General features: G+C 40.0%; 1 protein-coding gene across 1 annotated transcript in view; it reads right to left on the bottom strand.

Annotated features, from left to right (window-relative positions):
• Positions 1-22,232, bottom strand: part of smyd3 (SET and MYND domain containing 3) — a 103,857-nt gene that overhangs the window by 65,863 nt on the left and 15,762 nt on the right. The window contains exons 2-5 of the mRNA XM_085452261.1: positions 9,324-9,387; positions 9,043-9,150; positions 8,714-8,771; positions 6,344-6,498 (exon numbers count right to left, since the gene is read on the bottom strand). Coding sequence (XP_085308387.1) covers positions 6,344-6,498; positions 8,714-8,771; positions 9,043-9,150; positions 9,324-9,387 — 385 coding nt within the window. The remainder of the gene's footprint in view (positions 1-6,343; positions 6,499-8,713; positions 8,772-9,042; positions 9,151-9,323; positions 9,388-22,232) is intronic.

The following is a 22,232-nucleotide window of genomic DNA, read 5'->3' on the forward strand; positions in this document are numbered from 1 at the left end:
TGCAGAATTTTAAATCTGGCATGCAGATTTATCAAAAACTCAAAACAATTTATAGTCGGTCCTTTCAGATTGTCCCTTTTTTCTGTGTCCTCCACTCTTCTTCTCCAAATCTCCTCAACCCTGTTTCTGATCTTGATTGTTGAAATCTTTTTCCTCACAAGCTCTCTTTTTTCTGCATCTTCTCCTGTTTCCTTCCCTTTCCCATGGCCCGCCAGTCATTTCAGCGCCTTGTTTTCTTTCCTTCCCCCCTTCTTCATCTTCTTCTCCTCACCTCTTCCCCACGAGAGCCCACACACATGCAGTCTTTTCACATTATACTGTCTGTGACTTCATCCATGATGATGGACTCCAAGTCATTACACAAAGCTGTACGTGTGTGTGAGATTTTGCAAAGCCTAAGCTAATTAGGTAGAACCCATGGCACTGGCAGCTACAATAGCAGATCAGGGAAATGCTGAAGAGATAAGGCCGAGCATACTAAGACATACACAAGAGGATTATTTTAATGATTTCACACGCCGGATACAGGCAAACATGCATCCATAAGAGCAAAAGGAAACATTATGGTACAGGCAAAAACATTAAAATGCAATATTCTCATTTATATACATCCCCTCTCCTTCCTGCATACATGCATCTGCATTCCTTAGTCGATCCATTTAGAAAAAATGTGAAGTTTTACTTCATTCTCCCATGCAAAAAGTTTGGTAAGTGACAACCTTTCCATTTGTTACAGTACCGTAGTTTGATGGCGTCTGCATCCCACTTAGCTGCTCAACAGATGGCCAATAAATATAAGGAAAAGCCGTGCGAGTAAATTACTCCTACACAGAAACAACAAGTTACACTCACACACCTACAGCGCACATCTGTCTACACGCAGATTTACTCCTACACACAGATATACACAAGTTACATTACAGCAAGCAAACAGACCAAAAATTATAACGACCAAAAAATAAGAATCAACACAAACACACACACACACACACTGAGGATTACGCCGGCACACACACACACGCTCCTCATTCCTGCTGCTATAATTGAAGGTGAAGCAGTTTCAGCAGGGGTGTAAATTTATTGGCGCCACACATGACATCAGGTGGTGGTGATGTGTGTGTGTGTGTGTGTGTGTGTGTGTGTGTGTGCCTCCATGATAAATTGTAACTATATATGGGAAATAAACAATACAACATACTTTTCCATAGAGAGCTGCCCTGCTTCCACCTTGGTCAGAGAGGTAGGTAGAAGTGTGTGTGTGCGTGTGTGTGTGTTTCCCAGGAGTCTCAGTTACGGCCTCATGCACACAGAGCCATAAATACAGCTACTTCAAACCTTTTATCAAGCAGAGTAGGTGCGAGTAGGTACATGTTCCTATCCCTCTTCTGCTCGTTTCTGACGTTTTCTTTTCACATTCTTCTTACACCCCCCCAATATTCCATCTACAGCTTTTATTCTTGTTTTTTAACACTCTCTCAATAGATGAGCCAGTTTTTTCTTTAAGCTCACGTTAAATAAAAGACAGAACAGCCAGAATGGAGCTCCAACAGTAAGGAGGTCTTAAAGGTTCCTCTGATAAACAGTTGTATGCACCATATTAGGGACACAGCCCAAAGTACTGCAGACAAACACAAACACCTGCTGTGTCCCGGAGACATGTGTGAAGCTGGATTCATGGTCCCACAGTGATGTTTCTTGTAGCTTTTTGGCTATGCAGAAAAGATTATGGGAATTCACCCAATGCAGGGACTACAGTAACGCGCTTGTGTGCAAAGCGTACAGTGTGTCACCTCAACACAGGGATGCTATGCACAGTTTGATTACAGAATACTTGAAGCGGGTAGCTTGAACAAGTAAGGAAATGGGAGTGGAGATTTCCAGCAATCAAAAAAGGATCCACAGACGATTGTTTTCAACACGCCATTTCACTTCACTGCAAAAGACATTCTTTTCTGTTCGGCAGCAGCAAAACAGCCTCTGAAGCTTCCACCATTTCCCTAAAAAAAACAGAGTGCTTCCAGTAGTTCGAACACATTTGAAGTAAACTGCATCTATGTATTTAAGGGCAACTTCTCCCCCCTCCACTGTGTAACAATGTCTCCAGGCATTTCTAGCTCATGTTTCAGCACTTCCCCCATTATTAATACTAAAATATTATATTTTCATCAAGCAGGAACTGCATATTCACTAATAATTATCTTCAGATTACACATTAAACCACCCACTCATCTCTGTGCATAATGCTACAGTAAGCATTACTGTATGCACACTGCTCAAAATCATTAACATCATCTTAAAGTACAAACTGTATTTTTATGCTTTAAAGCATGAGACTTTTCTATGATGTTTCTGAGTTACTTTAAGTCAAGATTTTAAAATTCAAAAGGTGGCACTGGACTGTTAGAACAGCCCTGTGAGGTGTCTTTAAAGAGCTATTTATAACCCTCATATCAAAAGCTAAACTTGGGCAGAGAGGGAACGAGAAGGGCGAATGTCAATGAAGAAGAGAAATGATAGGTGGCGCGGAGCAAACGTGTGAGGCCGAGAGAGGGAAAAAACAAGACGCACAGAGCCAGGTTCAGGAAGACAGAGAGGGGTGAGGGAGTGTGTTTTTATGGGGTAACATGTCGGTCATGTAAGGAGTTTGTGTGAGAAATGGGTCTCAGTGCAGCGAGGGCTGATGCAGCATAACAATAAGTTCACACGCAGGCTCGCAGGCTGGTTAGAGAACACACACACATTTACCTAAGCAATACACACAAGTATAGGCAAAGACGAACTAACCACATAAGCACAAAAAGAAATTCACACATAAATCCAAATATGTGCAAGTATCTAAGATGAGACGCACACAGTGAGATCTAAAGACACACACACACACACACTGCAGAGTGGGGAAGTTGCTTTAAAGAAACAATGAAAGCAGCACAGTTAGAGCTCCATGTTTGCGCTTATTATACTGCTGCAGTCTGATAAAAAAAACAGCACATGGACAGACACGATGCATGCCCACTGCAGTCTTCCTGCACGCAGACCTTCTACTGAGGAGGCGTTCCTGAAGATGTTGCTCTTCTGTTTCCATGTTTGTCGTCACCATCGTGCTGCAGAAAGAATCTGATAAGCTGCTCCGTGATAGTGTTACGAGAACACGTTAGGTGTCTAAAACCTTTCCCCAGCACTGTGAATACGCAGACCGTACACAGTACACAGTAGTAGCACACACAAATACAACTCTCCCTACTTCCCTCCTTGCTCCTCTTGGGGGTATTAAGAGCAGTAATGATGATGTGGGACTGCTTCCTTGTGTGCGTCAGCGTGCGTGCATATATGTTTCTGTACGACACTATTAGCACACGGGATAGAGCAGCTATTAGCCTAAAGAATGCTTTTATGGCACAAAAGAAAACAAACCCCCACACGAGAGGAACTCCAACACACACGTATACATACACAAATGCCCATACACGCACACACAGCACACTCACAGTAATGACCTGTTTTGTTAAGCACAGTGAATGCTCCAAGTACACAATAATAAACTCCTCATTTGTTATGTACTAGGACCATTAAAGAGAGCGACCACAAGAGGAGGAGACGGGAAGAAGAAAGGGCTGCATTAAAAAGAATAATGAGCAAAGAGAGAGACAAAAATATAAGGACAGACAGAAGTACACAGAGTAGGTCTGACTGTCCTTACATTGTTGTAAACATACAGTAGGTAGAAACAACAGAGGCAGGGGAGGTAAAGCAAATATGAAACATAAGAGAGCAAAAGTGAAATGAAGGACTCCTTTGCACTACAAATACAGACTGTTGGCCATGCAATCACAGTGCCCCCTATTGGCACACGATAAGTCACCATTTTGGATAGTGGCACATTTATTTATTAGCCCATCTTATTGAAGGTGATATTTTAAATTAATCAGTCAATCTATCAATCAATCAATCAATCAAAGGTAGTTAAAAAGGTTTACCATCAGTATGCAGCACATTACAGATAATGCACGCTGCAGGACAGCCATTTCTCCCTGATATTTCTCAGACACACTAAACCACTGCTTTCTGTGCCACCTCGTCTGGTTTCATAGACAGCTCATGTGGCATTAGGAAGGACGCCACACTTATGTGTTTCTATCATGGTTTCATTTTAAGCTTGGCGCAGTGTTTTAAAATCCAACTGAATAATATGTCAGGAACAGCGCAGTCACAGATGCATAATGCTTGATTCATGATTATGAATGATTGATAACCCAACTGTACCAGACCCAAAGATTTAGTCCAATGGATCACATATGACCACATCAGTATATGATGGCAGTGTATGATTTAGTACATAAGAGATGCAGAGAGTGTAAATAAGCGGCGTTAGCGATTACTCAACCGTCATTTCACAGCCTCGTAAGATCTGATCACGTGTATATTACCAAGGTAAAAGGTGTGAGCATGAGTGGCTTTACTCTTAAAATTTAATGACTACATAGTGAATTTCATTGACATTATAAACTCTTTACGAATAAGTCATATCCAACAAAACTCAGCTGTTATACGAGGCACAGGTCTGCATGCCAAATATCCAGATTTGCAGGCTTCAAGTGATTGTTTTGAAGATGGTACTTGGCCTTGAGGCGACTGATGTTGTGAATTGGTGCTATATAAATAAAATTGAATTGAATTAGACACTTCAGACTTCTTTATTTTACTTTATAATTTAAGCTTTTAAAGGTCAGTGAGCACTGGCTGTCGAAATCTTGTGTTTTCTAGACAAACATGTCAATGCAGAGGCTCAACCAAGGAAAAGAGAGCAAAACAAATTGATGGACATAAAGGCGACGTCTGATCTGACAGCCATTTTAACACAAAGTGCTTCTACAAAAACAAGGCACTCCTGTACTTTACATTCCTCTCCATTAGCCAATCTTTTGAATACAGGCCTTTGTGGCTGGGCTTACAAAGGAGAAAAAAGCCTGTTGTCTGTCTGTAGGTTGCTGGTGTCTCCAGTCAGACGCTGAGTCACTGCACTGTGGCACAAATGCTCTAATTGTAAACACCCCCCGGTGGGTGAACCTGGTGAGTGACCTGTGAGCGACCCTAACCAAAGGAAAACTTTCCACTAAGAAGGATTACCAGTAATAATACGTGTCACATATACCGGTGATGAGATCACCTTAAACAACATTCACAGCAGCAATTTCTGCAACTAAATATCACCAGTCACAGCTGATCACTCTTTTATATCAGCTTAGAGGAAATTAAATCATTCTGAAGTTTAGAACATGTGCAACTCTGGGTTTTTGTGGGTTTTCTCAAGTAAACAGCTAATTTCTCTTGAATTAACGTCATAAGTGAGATTTTTCCATACATCTCTCACCACTCTTGTGTGCGTTGTACCACCCAGCTTGAGTTTCTGTTTCTGGAGGTGCTGACATCTTGTTCTTCGTGCATGATTCTAAATGTATTGCTCTTTCAATGATGCCGAGACTTTTTCGCCCACTGACAACAAAACAGGAACAAGCAGTGTTTTTCCCACCGCTTTTCATAAATGGGGAAGACTCTTATACTGGTATGTGAAGCTTTCCCTTCTCCAAACATGAAGCTTCTGATTTACACCAAAACCTCCATCTTAGCCACACGTGTCCACAGAACAGTCTACTAACAGCAGTCTGATTTGTTTATACGATCTTCAGTGAAACGTAAAAGAGCAACAAAAAAACCCCAAAACACTTTTGCCCTTTCTCGCCTTACGAGTACAGTATTTGAAATACATCCACAGCTATCTGTTGAAAGAAAACAACCACTGATTAAATCTGACTTCCTTTGAGTCGAATGTAAATGACGCTTTATATGTAGAAAAGTTGGATGAAGAAAGTTGGTGTATTTTGTTTCGATCATGACAGTTTTTTGTAAGAAGTGCTTATTTGCACCTTTGTGTTATCAAAAGGCTCATAATCATTCGAGAAACACGCATGCAATCACTGTGGTGGGAAAAACACAATGAACACGCGCACAAGATGGAATTCAAACACAATGAAATGACGAGGAGTCACACAAGCTAACAGAAAACAGAGGAAGAGCAAATTGCAGATAAACACACAGGAGTTTGTGGTTTCAGTTCCACCGAAGACAGCTGGTACGTTTTAAGAGAGTGAGACCTGAAGTTGTTCTGGGAATACATAAACACAGGGGATCTGATTACGAATGCTCGGAAGATCTCAGACGTGCGGTGGGATAAGTCAAGGAGGAGGTGATGTGTCTTTTTATGGAGGTACACGGGATTTGATTGCGTATTCATGTGCATGATGAGGTGTTCTTACTATGCAGAAAAGCAAATGTGCATTTAGCTGACCTTGGCAATGAGGCTGAGGGGTTCTTGGCAGGAAGGTGGCAGTGCTGATCCCATTTCCTGTAACAGGTCAGGTACTTCCTGTTGCAGGTACAGCTCTAACATGGACGCCAGCTGAGAAAGACCTTGTTTCTTCTTCTCAGGCATAGAAGTTAGATCTGTAAAAACATTTTTTTTAAAAAATCATACAAATGTAGTTGAAACACTTCATAAAATCCAGGTATTCTGGTGTAAAAATGTAATGTTCTTTAAAGGTGATGATGTGAGGACTCCTAAAATTTGCCTGTAAATGGACCTAAATTGATATTTTATAACATATGATGCAGGTTTTCACTTATTTCTAGTATCTAACAGTCGTATTTGTTAATGTGTAAAGTAGGTAGAATGTTTGACGCCATCTGCTAAATCACATTTGTAAAGGGACTTTCAATCTCAATGAGACTTTTGCCAGATAAATGCAGAATATCGTTAAACCCGTCACACTGTCCTGCATCATATTCGCTGTATAAAATCTAACATTTGTTTTAAAAAAATCCATTTTGCTCTATCGCATCATGTTTTTTGACGAGTGGCATCCTCTGCTTATTTTGGTATGAAACTGGGTAATCAAGACAAGCCATGGGCATCTCATTCAGTTTGTCAGGTGTGTGTTGAAAATCTCAGAATAATGGAAAGAAAAAGAGCTTTCTAGTGGTACAGAGGGAACCACAGGATCACTTTGATGGCTGCTCCGTCTGTTTAGTCAGTATTTCTGGATACAGTTCCAACACTAAATCACCTGCCAGTTACCCAAATCTGCCATCAGCAACGAGACCTGCACCGCATTCAGATGAAATACTGCCTGTTGTTTTACTGGCTTAGTTGATGAGAGAGAAAAGTCTGATGTTTTGTTTCTAGATGCACAACTTTTTAGTGATCCATCTTCTAGTAGCTCATCTGTCCCCCAGTTCTTCCCTCAGCCACAGTTAAAACTTGTCTTTGCCACAGGAAGCGGCCCAGTTGCTTGGGGCTAGGCTCAGTGAGAAAAACCTACTGGCTCCAGGAACCACATTGTCTTTTTATAAAAATCCATTCTCTGAGATGAATTATTACTTTTTCTATTATGTTGATACTGAAGGTCTTTTGGGTGCATAATGAGAATTGCTTTGCATCCGATTCAATTCAATTTTATTTATACAGCAACAAATCACAACCACAGTTCCCTCAAGGACATTTATATTGTAGTAACACAACAGAGAAACCTCAACAATCATGCGACCCACTGAGAGCAAGCACTTTGGCAACAGTGGGAAAGAAAAACTCCCTTTTAACAAGAAGAAACCTCCAGCAAAACACTGTGCAGGTATTCAGTGGACTAACTTATTGTTAAAAAGCCATTAAAAGCCATTTAATTATAATCACTGTCAAATTCCAGAAAACATAAGTGCACTAAGCAGGTCACTGCCTGAATGTTGGAGATTTCTCCGGTAGCCGAGAGGGTTGTTGCCCTGCACCGTTTTGTCTCGACTATCTGTAGTTGCCAAACAAAAGTTCAGAGTACGCAGCCTTCTTGGAGTCACTGGGTGGCATGTTGCAAGGTGCTCCTGCTGGAGGAATTTGAGAATGTCGCATTAGTACAGTAGTGGTTCGTTGTGGTGAAGAGAGAGCTGAGCATGAGTGGCAATTTACTGGTCAAGCAATGTCCCTACACTCAATTACGGATGCAAGCTCTGGGTGGTGACTGAAAGAATGATGTCACGGATAGAAGCAGCGGAAACGAGTTTCCTCAAAAAGGCGGCCGGGCCCCTCTCCCTTAGAGAGAGAGTAAGGAGTTCAGCCTTTTAGGAGGGACTAAGAGTAGAGCTTCTACTCTTCCACACTGAAAAGAGTCAGTTGAGGTGGTTCAGGGATCTAGCAAGGATGCCACCAGGTGGCAAGTGAAATGTCCTGGGCATGTCTTACCTGGGGTAGACCCAAGACTACATGTCTTAGCTCACCTAGAAACACCTGCTAAGCTGAAAAAGGTGGGTGGAGAGAGGGAGCTCTGGACTTCTCTGCTTTTCAGTATTTAAAATAATCTAATTTGCAAATTTAGAGCTCTTATGATACACTTACAATAAGTGTAACAAGACATGTCAACATCATTTTGCCTGTTCTGTAAAGGTTCAAATCAGTGATTTTGGTTTTTTAAAGAAAACCTTATAGCATCTAAAACAGGAATGAGCCCAGCTGAAAATAAAAAGTTTGCATTTGGCTACGACTGGATTATATATACACATGCGCTCGCTCTCTATATATATATAAATAAACACACAGGTGAAAGAGCAAACATTTTCTAATAACCTTTATTACAGTGAGGTAAAACGCACACAGACACTTGCAAGACAAACTTACGCGATTCATGCTCCTCTAGAGTGTAGAGCTCCTCACTGCTGCTCTTAGACGGACTTAACTGCATAGAAAAAGAGCAGTTCACTCTGGTGTTACTGAAATATCGTTCTCCTCTCGATGCGCATTATGTGCTGTATTTATTGTTGCTCCCAGATAAAGTCCTTGAAACTTTCATACACTGAGAAACATGACATGGATTTCTTTAAAGTCTGGTTTTTCTGAGAGCAGGAATGCCCGCCTGTTATGGTGCATAAAAGGAAAGGTATTAAGCAGCTTTCTTTGAGCACATTTAGTTTAACTGAGTTGAACAGTGGGAAAGTCCAGCAACATACCAAGGCAAAGATGAGTCTTGCAGCTAGACGGACTGAGTCAGTGGGAAGTCTGGGTAGGAGGCTCTGCAGACATTTACACTCTCTCTTATGGCCTGACCATGCTTGTTTCTGCAGGAGGAGGATATAAATACACTGATGTATACAGACACATCCATCATAGCCATTATTACCCCAGCTACAAGCCATAAACAAAGTGTACACTTTAAAATGTAATGATTTACATTATGAGAAGTTGATTTTTGTCCCCAAAAGATTAAAACACACAAACACACACACTGTACCTGGCACGCGGTATTGCAGTAGTGAGCCGTCTTGCACTGGGAACACCTCAACAAGCTCTCACGTCTGGACAGAAGGAATTTTTGAAAAGTTGTGTTAATTCTGCGCACATTCTTAACTAAAAAGAAGAAAGTGTGGCATTAAAGACATAAAATATGCAAAGGCTGAATCACTGTCTTTAAAAACAAACAAACAAAAACGCTCCAGCTGAGAGAAGAAAATGCTAGAGATGACTTAAAAGGTCTTGGTGGCCTGGAATGGGACCAGGATTTTAGATTTCAAAACTTGCGATGCCAGTCTTCCTGTACTGACAGATAGTTGTAGTGTTTGAACAAAAACATTCAGCTGTTCCATATATGTTAAACACTTTTTGAGACGGTTAAAATTCAGCATCACCAAACAAATCCCTAAATCAGCTCAAGCATACTTCTGTCATTGTACTGACCTTTCACCGTGAAAGGATGTCGTCTTATCCTTTTCTATTCATCGCATTAAACTGACTGTGTGCGTCCATTATCTCATTTTATCTGTCTACCCAGCTCCAATTCGATTGTCGTTTAAGGGCAATACTTTAGGTGCACTCTCCTCACCGTCACCATCGGTTAGTCTCACCACATCACATAACTTGCCTGTGTCGGAATGGCAACATGTGACAGCTGTGCGTCCACTTGTGGTGGTGTTTGTGTGTATTTTTGTGAGTATGCATATGCCTCCGAGGTCTGCTGTGTTTCTCTGAGTGATACTGCTGTCCTTTCCACTTTGTCTGTCAGCCTGATAACAAGCCGGAGCACCGCAGTGTCAGCCTGCTTCATGAGGCCAATTACAGCCAGTAGTGGGGGCATCACTAAAACACACAAGTTGTGACTCACAGGAATCTTTTCAGTGTGTGTGTGTATGAGTGCATACACATAAGTCAATGTAGGCTATTCAAATCAATTATTTATTATACTTGCAAATGTCTTGAGCCATCCCTCATTTCTTTATGTTTTACTAGGAAAATGAGAAATAGGTGCAGTGATTTATTTTTTAACCCTTTAAGATCTAGCATAGAACCAAGTCCGCCAGAGCTTATATTATATTTTTTCATGTTGTAGTGCCATTTTTGGGAGCATTTCAAGTTGATATACATCAATACAAGTATTATAGCCCACATTTTAATAATATGTCTGCATTAAGTGCATAGTAATTACATAAATTGCAAAAAATGCAATAAACTACAAAAAAATTGAAAATCGTTTTTGTTTTTTAACATATATTTCTAGTTAGAGAAAGTTAAGAGGCTTATCCCTCTAAACTGTAAATACAAAAAAGTTGCACAAAATAGTTTCCCACCACAGGAAATTTAATTTAAGTGTCTTCATAGTTTTATTTTTGAAATACACCAATTTTTATATACTGCATATTATAATGCAAATTTGCAAAAAAACAGCATATGCATCAAAATAAACTATTTCCAGCAGTGCAATGTGAGTCCTAAGCATCCCAGAAACGACACAGAAAGTCATAAAGTCAAACATAACTTTTAAAAACACAAGTATAGGCTCATAAGGCCCTGATGGTAAAAAAAACTACATTTCCGCAAAATAACGTCACTTCCGGTTTCGGGCAGGTCATGTCGTACATGCGATCGTTCGCACTGACGTCTATTTCAATGTAGGAAGTGTTACGAACAGCTGATCGGATTGGCAAAGCGTGTTTCTGGAATATTATGTTTTTGTTGCTGCAAGTGCTTTTTATGCAGTTTTTGCAAAGCTATATGTGGAAGGAAACTGTGATCTAGGACAAGCTGATGGCATAAGATGTAAGTACAACTCCTCCGGTTTCATATGCAAAAAAAATTATTGCGCTAGCTTATGTGGTTGCAGTGCTACTGGGATTTAAAAATAGTTGCGCAAAACGGAGCGTGCCCGCTCCGACCGGCTTTAAAGGGTTACGTAGTTTTCAGGAAAAGTTCTCCAGGTTTCTTGGAGGACATTTCAAAGCTCTTCTTTGAATGTTGTTGCCTTTTGTTCTGTTCTCTGTCAAGATGATTGCAATGCTTGAGCAATATTGCGGTCTGGGCTCTGGAGAGGCCAATCCATGACTTACAGTGTCCCCTTATGTTTTTTCTATCCAAGTATGGTTTTATTGAATTAGCACAGTGTGTTTGGGATCATTGTCATACTGAAAAATCTTTTTTATAAATATCTTGTGTAATTTTATTATTTAATTCCAGTGCACACCACTTTGTGTTTTAAGGTGCTTTATAAATAAGGATGGATGGAAAATTTAAGCTGTTGCCAATCAGATCCTTCCCAGATGGTTTTGCATGGTGGATCAAAACCTGACAGAACTATTCTGCATTCAAAATTCCAGCATCAGTGGCTGAAATTCAGCCCAAACCATCACAGACCCTCAGTTTTGCAGACACTCACAGTTGTAGCTCTCTCCTGACCTCCTCTGTAGATATGGATGATTTGAACCAAACATTTCTAAATGTATCACTTCATGAGTTCTTGTGTGCATACTGCCCCCTTTTCTAACCATTTCCCTTCCTTAACAAAAGGTGGTTTCTTGACAGTCACCGTTCCACTGAGACATTTTTGATGACGCTTCAGTAAACAGCAAACTGAAGGGCCAGATGCATCTCTCAGGTCCTCTGTCAGGTTTTTAATGGATTTCTTTAGTATTTCTTAAGGACATGACCTTCAGATAGTGTTCATCTGCTGTACGTAGCTTTTTAGACCTGCCTCTTTTGTCCTCCACTTGACCAGTTTCCAAGGTCAGCAAGCTTGGTTAGCAAGATGTATTGATAAACTGTATGGCTGCAATGCACAGACACAGATACCTGTTAATAAGTGCTAAATATTTCATGTCGGGGAAAATGGATCAAAAAGTAAAATACCTGCCTGACCTGTCACATGGGAGGGAAACAGATTGAAGTGAGTCTCAGAAAACAGCCATCAGCACCAGAGAAGGTCCCACTGAAAGAAAGTCTTTGTTTCACATCTTATACTTAAAGGCGCAGGTTTATTCACACTGTAGTTTTCAGACTTCTACGCAGGATTAATTTTACAGCCAAGGAGCTCATCGCTTATTTTCTACAAAAGAAAAGAAAATTTTAAAAAAAGACAGAGACAGTAAAAAAAAAAAAAAAAACCCCACAAAAAAACCCTCTAACTCCATGGTAGACCACTGTATGACAGACACATGCTTCATGAAATCATGAAACAAATGACAAAGCAGAGTGCTTAGAACCTAGCATTCATTTCATTCGCTAAAGAATTTCTTCACATTACCAACAATGGAGCATAAGCACTGACAGCCGAACACCCCAAGGCTGGTTTAGCGTGAGCTGATATACAATAATAAGTTGCAAGTCTTTATGGATTTATCATATAATAAGGAAAGAAAATAGAGAAAATAATAAAAATCCTACTAATTAAATCTGACAGCGGATGGTATTATGAGCTCACACACGAAATATGAGATAATGGAAAAAAAATGTTATGATGGATTTAAATACATTAAGCCGGGGCTTATCTTACTGAAAACGGCACATTTGATTAGATTGGACATGCTGGACCTATGAATGCAGTAGATGACATTAGAAAGAGCTTAAAGGCAAAATCTGAAATGTAATATAAACAAATGCGGCGCAGGTCTGACCAAAGGCTGTAGAGCGTCAACATTAGTGACAGAAGTTAAGTGTTTCCTGTGAGCGTTTCATCTATCAGCGTGTGACCAGACTCGATTGTTGTATTTGGCTCAAGGCGCCTTCAGTCTTGTACAAGTTTCCAAAACACTCTTTTCTTTCCTGTTCTTCCCTCCCTGCTCTCTAGATTCTGCATTTTACAGCTGTCCTTCCCATCTGTCTTCCCCCCCCCACCCGTTTTTTGTTATGCTGCTGTGTCCTATTTGCCTTTCCAGCTTGGAACTCAACCCTAAATGTATAGTTTCACCCTGGGACAGAGTTTCGTGAAAGCAGAGTTATTCTTGTCATGTTGAGACCAACCAGAAACACGGAAGCCACCCACAGTTCATGAAACACATGCCTGGAGTCTGAGACACAGAGTAACAACAGATAGGATAAGGGCAAACCTAAACACAGACAGATCATAACTAAAAGCTGCAAGGCACAGGAAATCCATCCATCTTCCACAGGCCAGAGAGCAATCCTGGTGACAATCCCATTTTTTTAAACTTCTGTACTTGTTTCCTTTCACTGTGACCCCTCGGACGCTGCACATTGTAGAAGCTACACTGCATGTTCATGTACAGCATATATTAGGCAATTTTCCATTAGAAGGTAAACAATGACATCATGTGTTCAATATCTGTTTCAAATTGAATTCCATTATAATCATGTAACCAAATTATTTATTATGTGATTTGTTCATATTTTTGCAGGCTAGAAAACCATTGAATATGCTAAACAATCTCTGGGAAGGATTGGTTTCTGAATTATTATATTAGATGATTTTTTTTGTCTTTTAAAATTTCATTTCACCTGCTTTGTGCTGGGAAACAATAACATCTTGATTAAAAAAAGAAGAGAAAACTGTTTTAAGGAGGACCTGTTGTGATTTTCAGCTCTATATTTTTATTCTTAGACTTGGATCAGAGCAGGTTTGCATTACTCACAGCTCAAAATAAGTCTTATACATCTTATACTTGGCCTTGGGGCAGCCCCTCAGTTCATCCTCTCATTTTTTAATTTTTTTTTCTGCCCCCTTCACCCTTCTTTAAAGCCAGACTTCTTCTGATTGGCTACCACAAACAAACAAAGGAAAACACAGAAAACCAAAAGGCCTCTTTAAGTCTTTTAACACTTCATCGTACTATGTTTGAATCTTAAGTCAGAACAAAATTTATAGTGACAACAGATAAAACACTGGCCACTGACATGCTTAAATGTAAAACAATGATGTGATTTTTGCTATTTTACATTTTTACACCAACACACAAAGTCAAATGATTAAGATGTGTTTGAAGCAACAAAAGCACTGAATTAACGGTTTAGGAATTACAGACATTTTTATGCATAACCACCAATTTTTAGCATCTCAAAAGTAATTTGACTACTGACTGAAACTGTTCGAAAGCATACTCCAAAAAGCAAAATGACACCAGAATTTCTTACAGCAAAAAAATGGGCTATTCTTCAACAGCCAGGTCAGTCATCTGATCTCAGCCCAATAAAACATGCTTTTCAGATACTTAAGACAAAGCTGAAGGCAGAGAATCGTAAACAAGCAGCAGCTGCAGGCGTCTGCAGTAAAGGCCTCGCAGAAATCTTAAGGGAGGAAAACACAGCAATTGGTGATGTCCATGACTATTAAAAATATTTCTTATAATTAAAATGCTGCTAGTTTGTTCAATTACTTTTGTACCTCAGAAATTGGGGGACTATTTATAAAAATGGCTGTAATCCCGAACCATCTAATTAAATATTTGATTAGACCTCTTCAATTAAAGCTGTCTGTATTGCGATCACGTTTTGATTGATTTTAATGTGTAGTGATGTAGAAAGGCAGAATTACAAAAAGATCCATATGGGCCTCTCTGAATACATCAATACACAATCCTAAAATTTAGAGAGTACATTTGGGCACAAAGGTTGGTAGTTTGATACTGTACTGTAAGATGAAAAGGAATACCATTTCAAATGACCAATATCAACATAAAAATCTGTCAAACAAAACGAGACAAAAGGTCACTGAGAAAAGAGAACCGCATGCAGAGATGGGACAACAGATAGAAATCCAGACAGCTTATCAGTAGCAGTATAAATGTACAGCTGCAGCACAGAAACTGCTGTTATGGTGATCGCCTAAAGGCTGATAAACACTTAGCACTGACTCAGACATGAGCACCAAGAACAGATACGGTCACATGATCCAGGTATTCCAGCAGGACTGAAGACGCTTTATCTTGGCTAAAGGTAACTGAATATTTCCTCTCTTTAAGGAGTTGTATGACACTCATGAAGACGAATACTTTCGCCCTTTACTCGTTTCACATCAGAGAACTGGGCAACGAAAATCCAATCATAGAACAAAGATCGCGTAAAAGACGTGAACCTTCTGAAATTTCTACCACCACGCCATCAAAAACTTTGAAGTTTATCAGTTTCAGCAAGTGTTGTATTCGGGATCATTCGGTTCATACACCCACCCACACGCATACTTTACATTTTCTACACAGTATTTCATGATTCAAATACAAAGATGGCGCTGCTCTAGCCTCCAGGCAACAAGCAATACAAGTTCAAGAACATATGCTCCTTGACGCAGTACAATGTGTGACATCAACTGATTTAACATGGTCTAAATATAGATGTGCACAACAAGAACAGACCCAGAAGGTCAAAAAAACAAAAAGCATAGAAACTGATAATAAATGACAAGGATACGACATTCCTTAGTCTTCATCAGCTAGTTAGTCAGCAAAATAACCCTATTCCATTGTTTAATAGAAGTGACTCATTTTCATACAGAGATTATGATTCCCCCTAGGAAGCACATCTATCTCATCTCCAGCCATGCTCTGTTATTATTATGCTTCCTCTTTTCCTCTGTCAACCGCTCCTTCCCTTTATCCCTTTCCTAACTCTTTCTTCCAGCTGCCTTTTTTCTGCTCTTCGTCTCCCTCTGTGTCTCTGTCAGATGTTGTGTGAAGTGATAGTCTTCTGGATGGCAGCTCCATGGCTGGACTGCAGGCACAGTAGGAAAACTCATGAATAATATTAGATGGTTTTCATTAGTAGCACGTAGGAAAAAAAGCAGACTCTCTCTCTCTCTGCATGACTCACTTCCTGCTCTCAATGTCATTTTTTCTCCCCTAACATCATCATTTGACTCCTTCGTTCGCATATTTTCTCTTTTTAAAGCCACCTGTCAGTGTCATATCTAATAATGTATACATTCAGGGGCCACTTTATTAGGTACACGCTGCTAGTACCGGATGTGGACATGGTCAGCAGCAATGCTCAGGTAGACTGTGGCATTCAAACAGTGCTTATGTGGTATTAATGGGGGCCAAAGTGTGCCCAGAAAATATCCTCCACACCATTACACCAGCCTGAGCCATTGAAACCAAGCCAGGATGGATCCTTGCTTTCATGTTGTTTATGCAAAATTCTGACCCTACCATCTGAATGTCACAACAGAAATTAGGATTCATCAGACCACACGATGATTTTCCAGTCTTGTAGCCTTAGCTACCTGTTCTTGGCTTTCTGCTGCTATAACCCTGTATGCTTTGATATATTGTGCTTCCAGAGATGATCTTCTGCATACCTCCGTTGTATGAATAGTTAGTTGAGTTATAGCTGCTTTCCGATCAGCTGGAAGATGTCTGGCTGTTCTCCTCTGACCTCTGACATCAAAGCATTTTTGCCCAGTGACCTGCTGTAAACCCCAGAAATTTATGTGCAGAAAAATCCCAGAACATCAGCAGTTTCTGAAATGCTCAGACCAGCCCATCTGATGCCATGTTCAAAGTCACTTAAATCACCTTTCTTATTCATTCTGATATTCAGTTTTTAACTTCAGAAGGTTGTCTTGACCATGTCTACATGACTAAGCTGCTGAGATGTGATGAGTGCCCTAACTTACATCCTGTTTATCATTCTTTATGAACATAATAGGGATCATTCATGATGTATTCAATAAAGGGGCGTCCCCTGGGAAGTGAAACGCTCATCTCCTGCTGCTGTCGCACTTTCAGGCATGGTTACCAGGGTAACCCTATAATGCATTTACCACATATGGCAATCACTGATGTTCTTCCCTGAATGTTGTTGACTTTCAGTGTATTCTTGCTGCCATGTCACTGTAAACCGCTTCCTGTGTAGATTCCACCTAACACTCGTTTCCCATAGATTTATACTCAACAGACTTCTTTTAGAAACAAACAGTAGCCCCGGTTTGCCAATAAAAAGAATGCAGCTTTAAAGGACTTGATATTTTACTTTGTCCATCTTTTATATACAGTATATTAGTGCTGGGCATCACTATAATTCTGAACAGATAAAATGTCAACTGTGGCTTTTCAAGTGGACTGAATAGATTGTAATACTTCCTACTGACGAACGAGGGGTCTGTATAAATTTAACTCACACAGTTCATTAATATACAACAACAACAATAATAATCCATCACTAAATCTGTTTAACAGGGCAAAGGTACACAATCACTTAACACTACTAACACTCTAACATTACTGCCAGCACATTTGTAAAATTGCACTGCTGAATGGCTCAATGGCTAATGGTAATTAGCAAGAACACTCTTAAGAACTGGGAGGGTTACAGCGACAGCAAAGACAGATGACGAATAAATAGAAGCAACCACAGAAAACACCTTTACCAACAGTGGAGCTGTGTCTGCCGTTTGAAGGTTTTTCACTTCATTTGCGCCACAAAGTTTGGAAGAACAAGTTCAAAAGGACTTTGTTTCAAAGCTGCACCTCACATCTTCGCTGTGGAAACAACGAACGCATCCCATCGTACCGAACACAACAACAAGCAGCCTTTTAAGGGTGGACCCTATAATCCTCTGGGAAATCTGTAACTTTAGTCAGCATTGTTTTGTGATTTTATTTTAAGGTTTATTTGTTTATTATGATTGAAAAGCTCACTTGTGCAGAAATAATAATAATAATAGTATTGTGACAACTGGGAACTGGCCAGAGTTTTAAGAAACAAAATGCAAAATTACCCGTTTTTGGAAAAAATGCAATTGGGATTTTCCTGACAGGAATCAACAATCAATCACAAAACAGTCAAAATAACTTTTTTTACTCAAAGGGGGCACACACAGACTCGAAAGACATCAAAAGAGACGGTTAATCAAGACAATGCTTCGTCATAAGGTTCCCTTTCATCTTGCAGAGAATTTTTCCCCCCTTCACAGTAGAATATGTTCAGTAATTTTAATAGTCATCAAATTCTAGATCAAATTAAACTGAATGTGTAACAATAAGTATTTTTACAAGAAAAAAAATCCTTTTTTTTCTACATAGTTTACAATGAACGCCATTTAAAAAGAAATGAGCAGAGTCAGTGAAGTATAACGTATAGAATGTGGTGCCTACTTTAATTTTTTTCCTCCAAACAACAGCGATATGCTTTTATGACTTTGTAGATCAGGAAAGCACAAACACAAGCATGTTTTGTTTTTAACACAAACGCCTCGTCTATGACACAGATGTGGATAAAATAGAAATTAGCGAAGAATTAAAAAATCCAGAAGTGAAAGAAATACAACAGGGAGAAACATCAACATTAGAAAAAAAGAAATAATAAAACGATGTCACTCAAAATTAGGTGAAGTGACTGAAAAATGCTGGATTTCTCCATTGATATGCAGGAGGATAGATCGCTGCGCTCACATGGGCGTATATGTGGTAAATTTTGTTAAGTCTACGCTATCAGACACCTAATTAGGCCTACCTCAGCATTCCTCTGTTGGTGTGTGTAGCATGATAATTAATTTCCCGCGAGTATTGGCTGCTACATGGCATCCATGAGATTTCGTTTGTGTGTGCGTGTGCGTTTGTGTATGTTAATAATTAGTGGTATTCTCGTCTCTGGGCTGTCCAGTCGTGCCTGAGTGAGTTTTCTCATTTTCAGGCTGAGCGGTCAACACAGCGTGGTACGTCTCACTCCAACATGACAAGTAATGGTGTGTGAGTATATATGTAAAATAAAAATATTAACATAAATCCACTGCCATGGACTGTCATGATACCTCCGTTATTAACTTATCGTCCAATTTATGAGCATGACTGTAATTTTTTTAGTCTGAGCCACTTTTATTTTATTTTCCTAGGGTAGTCTGTAATGGCTACAAACATTAAATGGTAGGGGTGCAACGATACTCGTATCGATATTGAACCGTTTGATACAGTGCTTTCGGTTCGGTACGCATATGTATCGAACAATACAATTATTATTTTTTTTTTTTTTTATCAACTTTCCTTCTGAAGATGCTGTCTGTGTTAAGCGCTCAGTGGATCTGCGCTCGACAGTGCAGCCTAGGCGGAGTAGTCGAACGCAGATTCACTGAGCGCTCAACACAGACAGCATCATCAGAAGGACGAGCGCAGGGCAAGCTAGCGAGACAGAAGTTAAGCTCTCATTGCAACATGGCAAATTGAACCTCCCCCACCCTCATTCAGATCTGGCGTTTGGAACTATTTTGGTCTTCATGTGAGGTATGACCCTGAAGGTAAGCGAGTCATGGACAAAAGTAAAACAGTATGTTGGATGTGCCATGCAATGCTCAATTACATGGGTGGGAACTAGTGCGTTAGCGCAGTTAGCTCGTTAACGTGTTGACGCCGTCCAACCCCACGCACGGGGCGATCTGCGGTAGCTCGTTAACGGAGATTTGCCGTGTTGTGGCGTTAAGGTAATTTTAACGAGATTAACGCTGACAGCACTAGTGGGAACACAATGAATATGACTGCACATTTACTCCGACATCATCCTAGTGCAAAGACAAGTGGAAGCAGACAAAAGCAACAACAAAGCAACATTAAATTTAAAAACTGTACGTTTGAGTTAAAATATATATTTATAATTTTAATAAATGACAAATTAAAAAAGCATGAACATTTTTTTGTATCGAAAAAATATCGAACCGTGACACCAAAGTATCGAACCGAACCGTGAATTTTGTGTATCGTTGCACCCCTAATAATATGGCCATATTTTCTTTTGGAAATATGTTAAAGTCTGGTTTTATAAGTCTGCTTGTGTTTTTGTCTTCACATTATGCTCTGGGCAGTATATTTACTGCCATTTCTATTGCCTGGAGCAAAGCCTGCGATTCCTGAAGGAGCTGTGAAGGAGACGATGGAGTTTCAGAGCTGGAGCTGTTCATGCGATCACCATGGTGAATATGAGCTGTTTGTATGATAATATGGATGAGCTTCGTGAGCTGATTTAGGTTTAGAGGGAAGACAGTGGGGGAAGTTTGATGTGTTTCATTGAGCACTGCAGTGTTGCAGCGACATATGTCACACTCACTTCCAGGACCACACTGTGACTCTATCTGGCTTCGGGACTTGTTGGACAGACCGAGACATTAATCTAAACAGCAAAAAGAAATGTGGAGCGACTCCACAAGTATAAGATAAGATAAGATCACCTTTATTAGTCCCACAGGTGGGAAATTTCGTTCGTTACAGCAAAAGTGCAAAGTTATGTAGCAGAAATTAGAAAACACTGGAATGAAATAAAATAAAATACTATATACAACTGAGTAAGAAAATACAAAAGTACAACTTTGTCAGAATCAACTGAAACGTAATCCCCGGACATGTTGTTGCTAGGAGATGTTTCTGTAGCCTTAAAATTGAAATGATATCAATGCAAACAGATTATTTGCTGAGGTAATTTGTCATTGTTGCTGATTTAACACACTGTTTGTGTCTCCTGATGGAGGAATCCAGAGTTAATCTGAAATGGTTCTGTACAATCACTATCCACTTCATTAGGTACACCTGTCGAATTACTTGTTAACACAAACATATAATCAGCCAATCAAATGGTAGCTACTCGATTAATTTAGGGATGTAGGCATGATCAAGATAACCTGCAAGTTCAAGGCAGGCATCAGAATGGGTAAATGGTAAATGGCCTGTATTTGTATAGCACTTTACTAGTCCCTAAGGACCCCAAAGCGCTTTACACATCCAGTCATCCACCCATTCACACACACATTCACACACTGGTGATGGCAAGCTACATTGTAGCCACAGCCACCCTGGGGCGCACTGACTTTAAACTGGATTGTTGCAGCAAAACAGGCTGGTTTTAGTAAACTGCTGCTCTTTTGGGATTTTCCTGCATTCTAAGTGAATAGTCCAAAAATGAGACATCCAGTAAGTGGCAGTTTTCTGAGGGAGAATTGAATTCCTTGTTGACCACTTGTTATGGCTAAGGTATGCAGAAGAGCCTCCCTGAAGGTTCACAATGTTGAATCTTGAAGCAGACTGGCTATAGCAATAGAAGACCATACCACATGCTGCTCTTGCCAGCTAAAACTGGAAACTGTGGCCAAAATTTAGACAGGGTGATGAAATTGGACTATAGAAGATTGGAAAAACGTTGCCCGCTCTAATGAGTCTTAATTTCTGCTGCAACATTTGGATGACAGAGTCAGAACAGAGTCAGAAGAGCATAAACAACATGAAAGCACGGATCCCTGATGCCTTGTGTCAACGGTTCAGGCTAGTGGTGATGTAATGATATGGGGAATATTTTCTCCCTTTAGTATCAACTGAGCATCATTTAAACACAACAGCCAACCTGAGTGTAGTTGCTGACCATGTCCATCCCTTTATGGCCACGGTGTACCCATCTTCTGCTGGCTGCTTCCAGCAGGATAAAACCCCCATGTCTCAACACCAAGCTCACATTACCTCAAACTGGTTTCTTGAGTTCATTCTACTCAAACGGCCTCCACCATTCCCAGATCCCTATCCCAAAAGCACCTTAGGGATTTGATGGAAAGGGAGATATCACATCAGGTTAATTTCAAATGAACTAAAATCTGAAGAATGTTTCCAGCATGTTGCTGAATCTATCCTGCAAAGAATTAAGGCAGTTCTGAAGGCATAAAGGGGGTCCAACCTGGTACTAACCAGCTGTATCTAATAAAGTGATCAGTGAGTGTATCATTTTTGCATGCTGACCATCCTCTGCACCATTTACAAAACACGCAGCTGAACAGTTTGTGTAACATTTGTTCTGGCTCTGCTCCCAAATGGACAGAAAAGGAAACCATTCATTTTAAGCTCCTTAATGTTTAATGTTTAGATTTTGATTCATTGAATAATTATTTGTAAGTTTTTGGCTGCTGCTTTTTTGGCTTAAATATTTCTTTTTTCTTAATTTACTTAAAAAAATTTAAATATAT

The sequence above is a fragment of the Copadichromis virginalis genome, linkage group LG1 (assembly GCF_057382275.1).
Source record: "Copadichromis virginalis isolate Kocher_CV1m ecotype Utaka linkage group LG1, C_Virginalis_male_GT1.1, whole genome shotgun sequence".
NCBI classification, from domain to species: Eukaryota; Metazoa; Chordata; class Actinopteri; order Cichliformes; family Cichlidae; genus Copadichromis; species Copadichromis virginalis.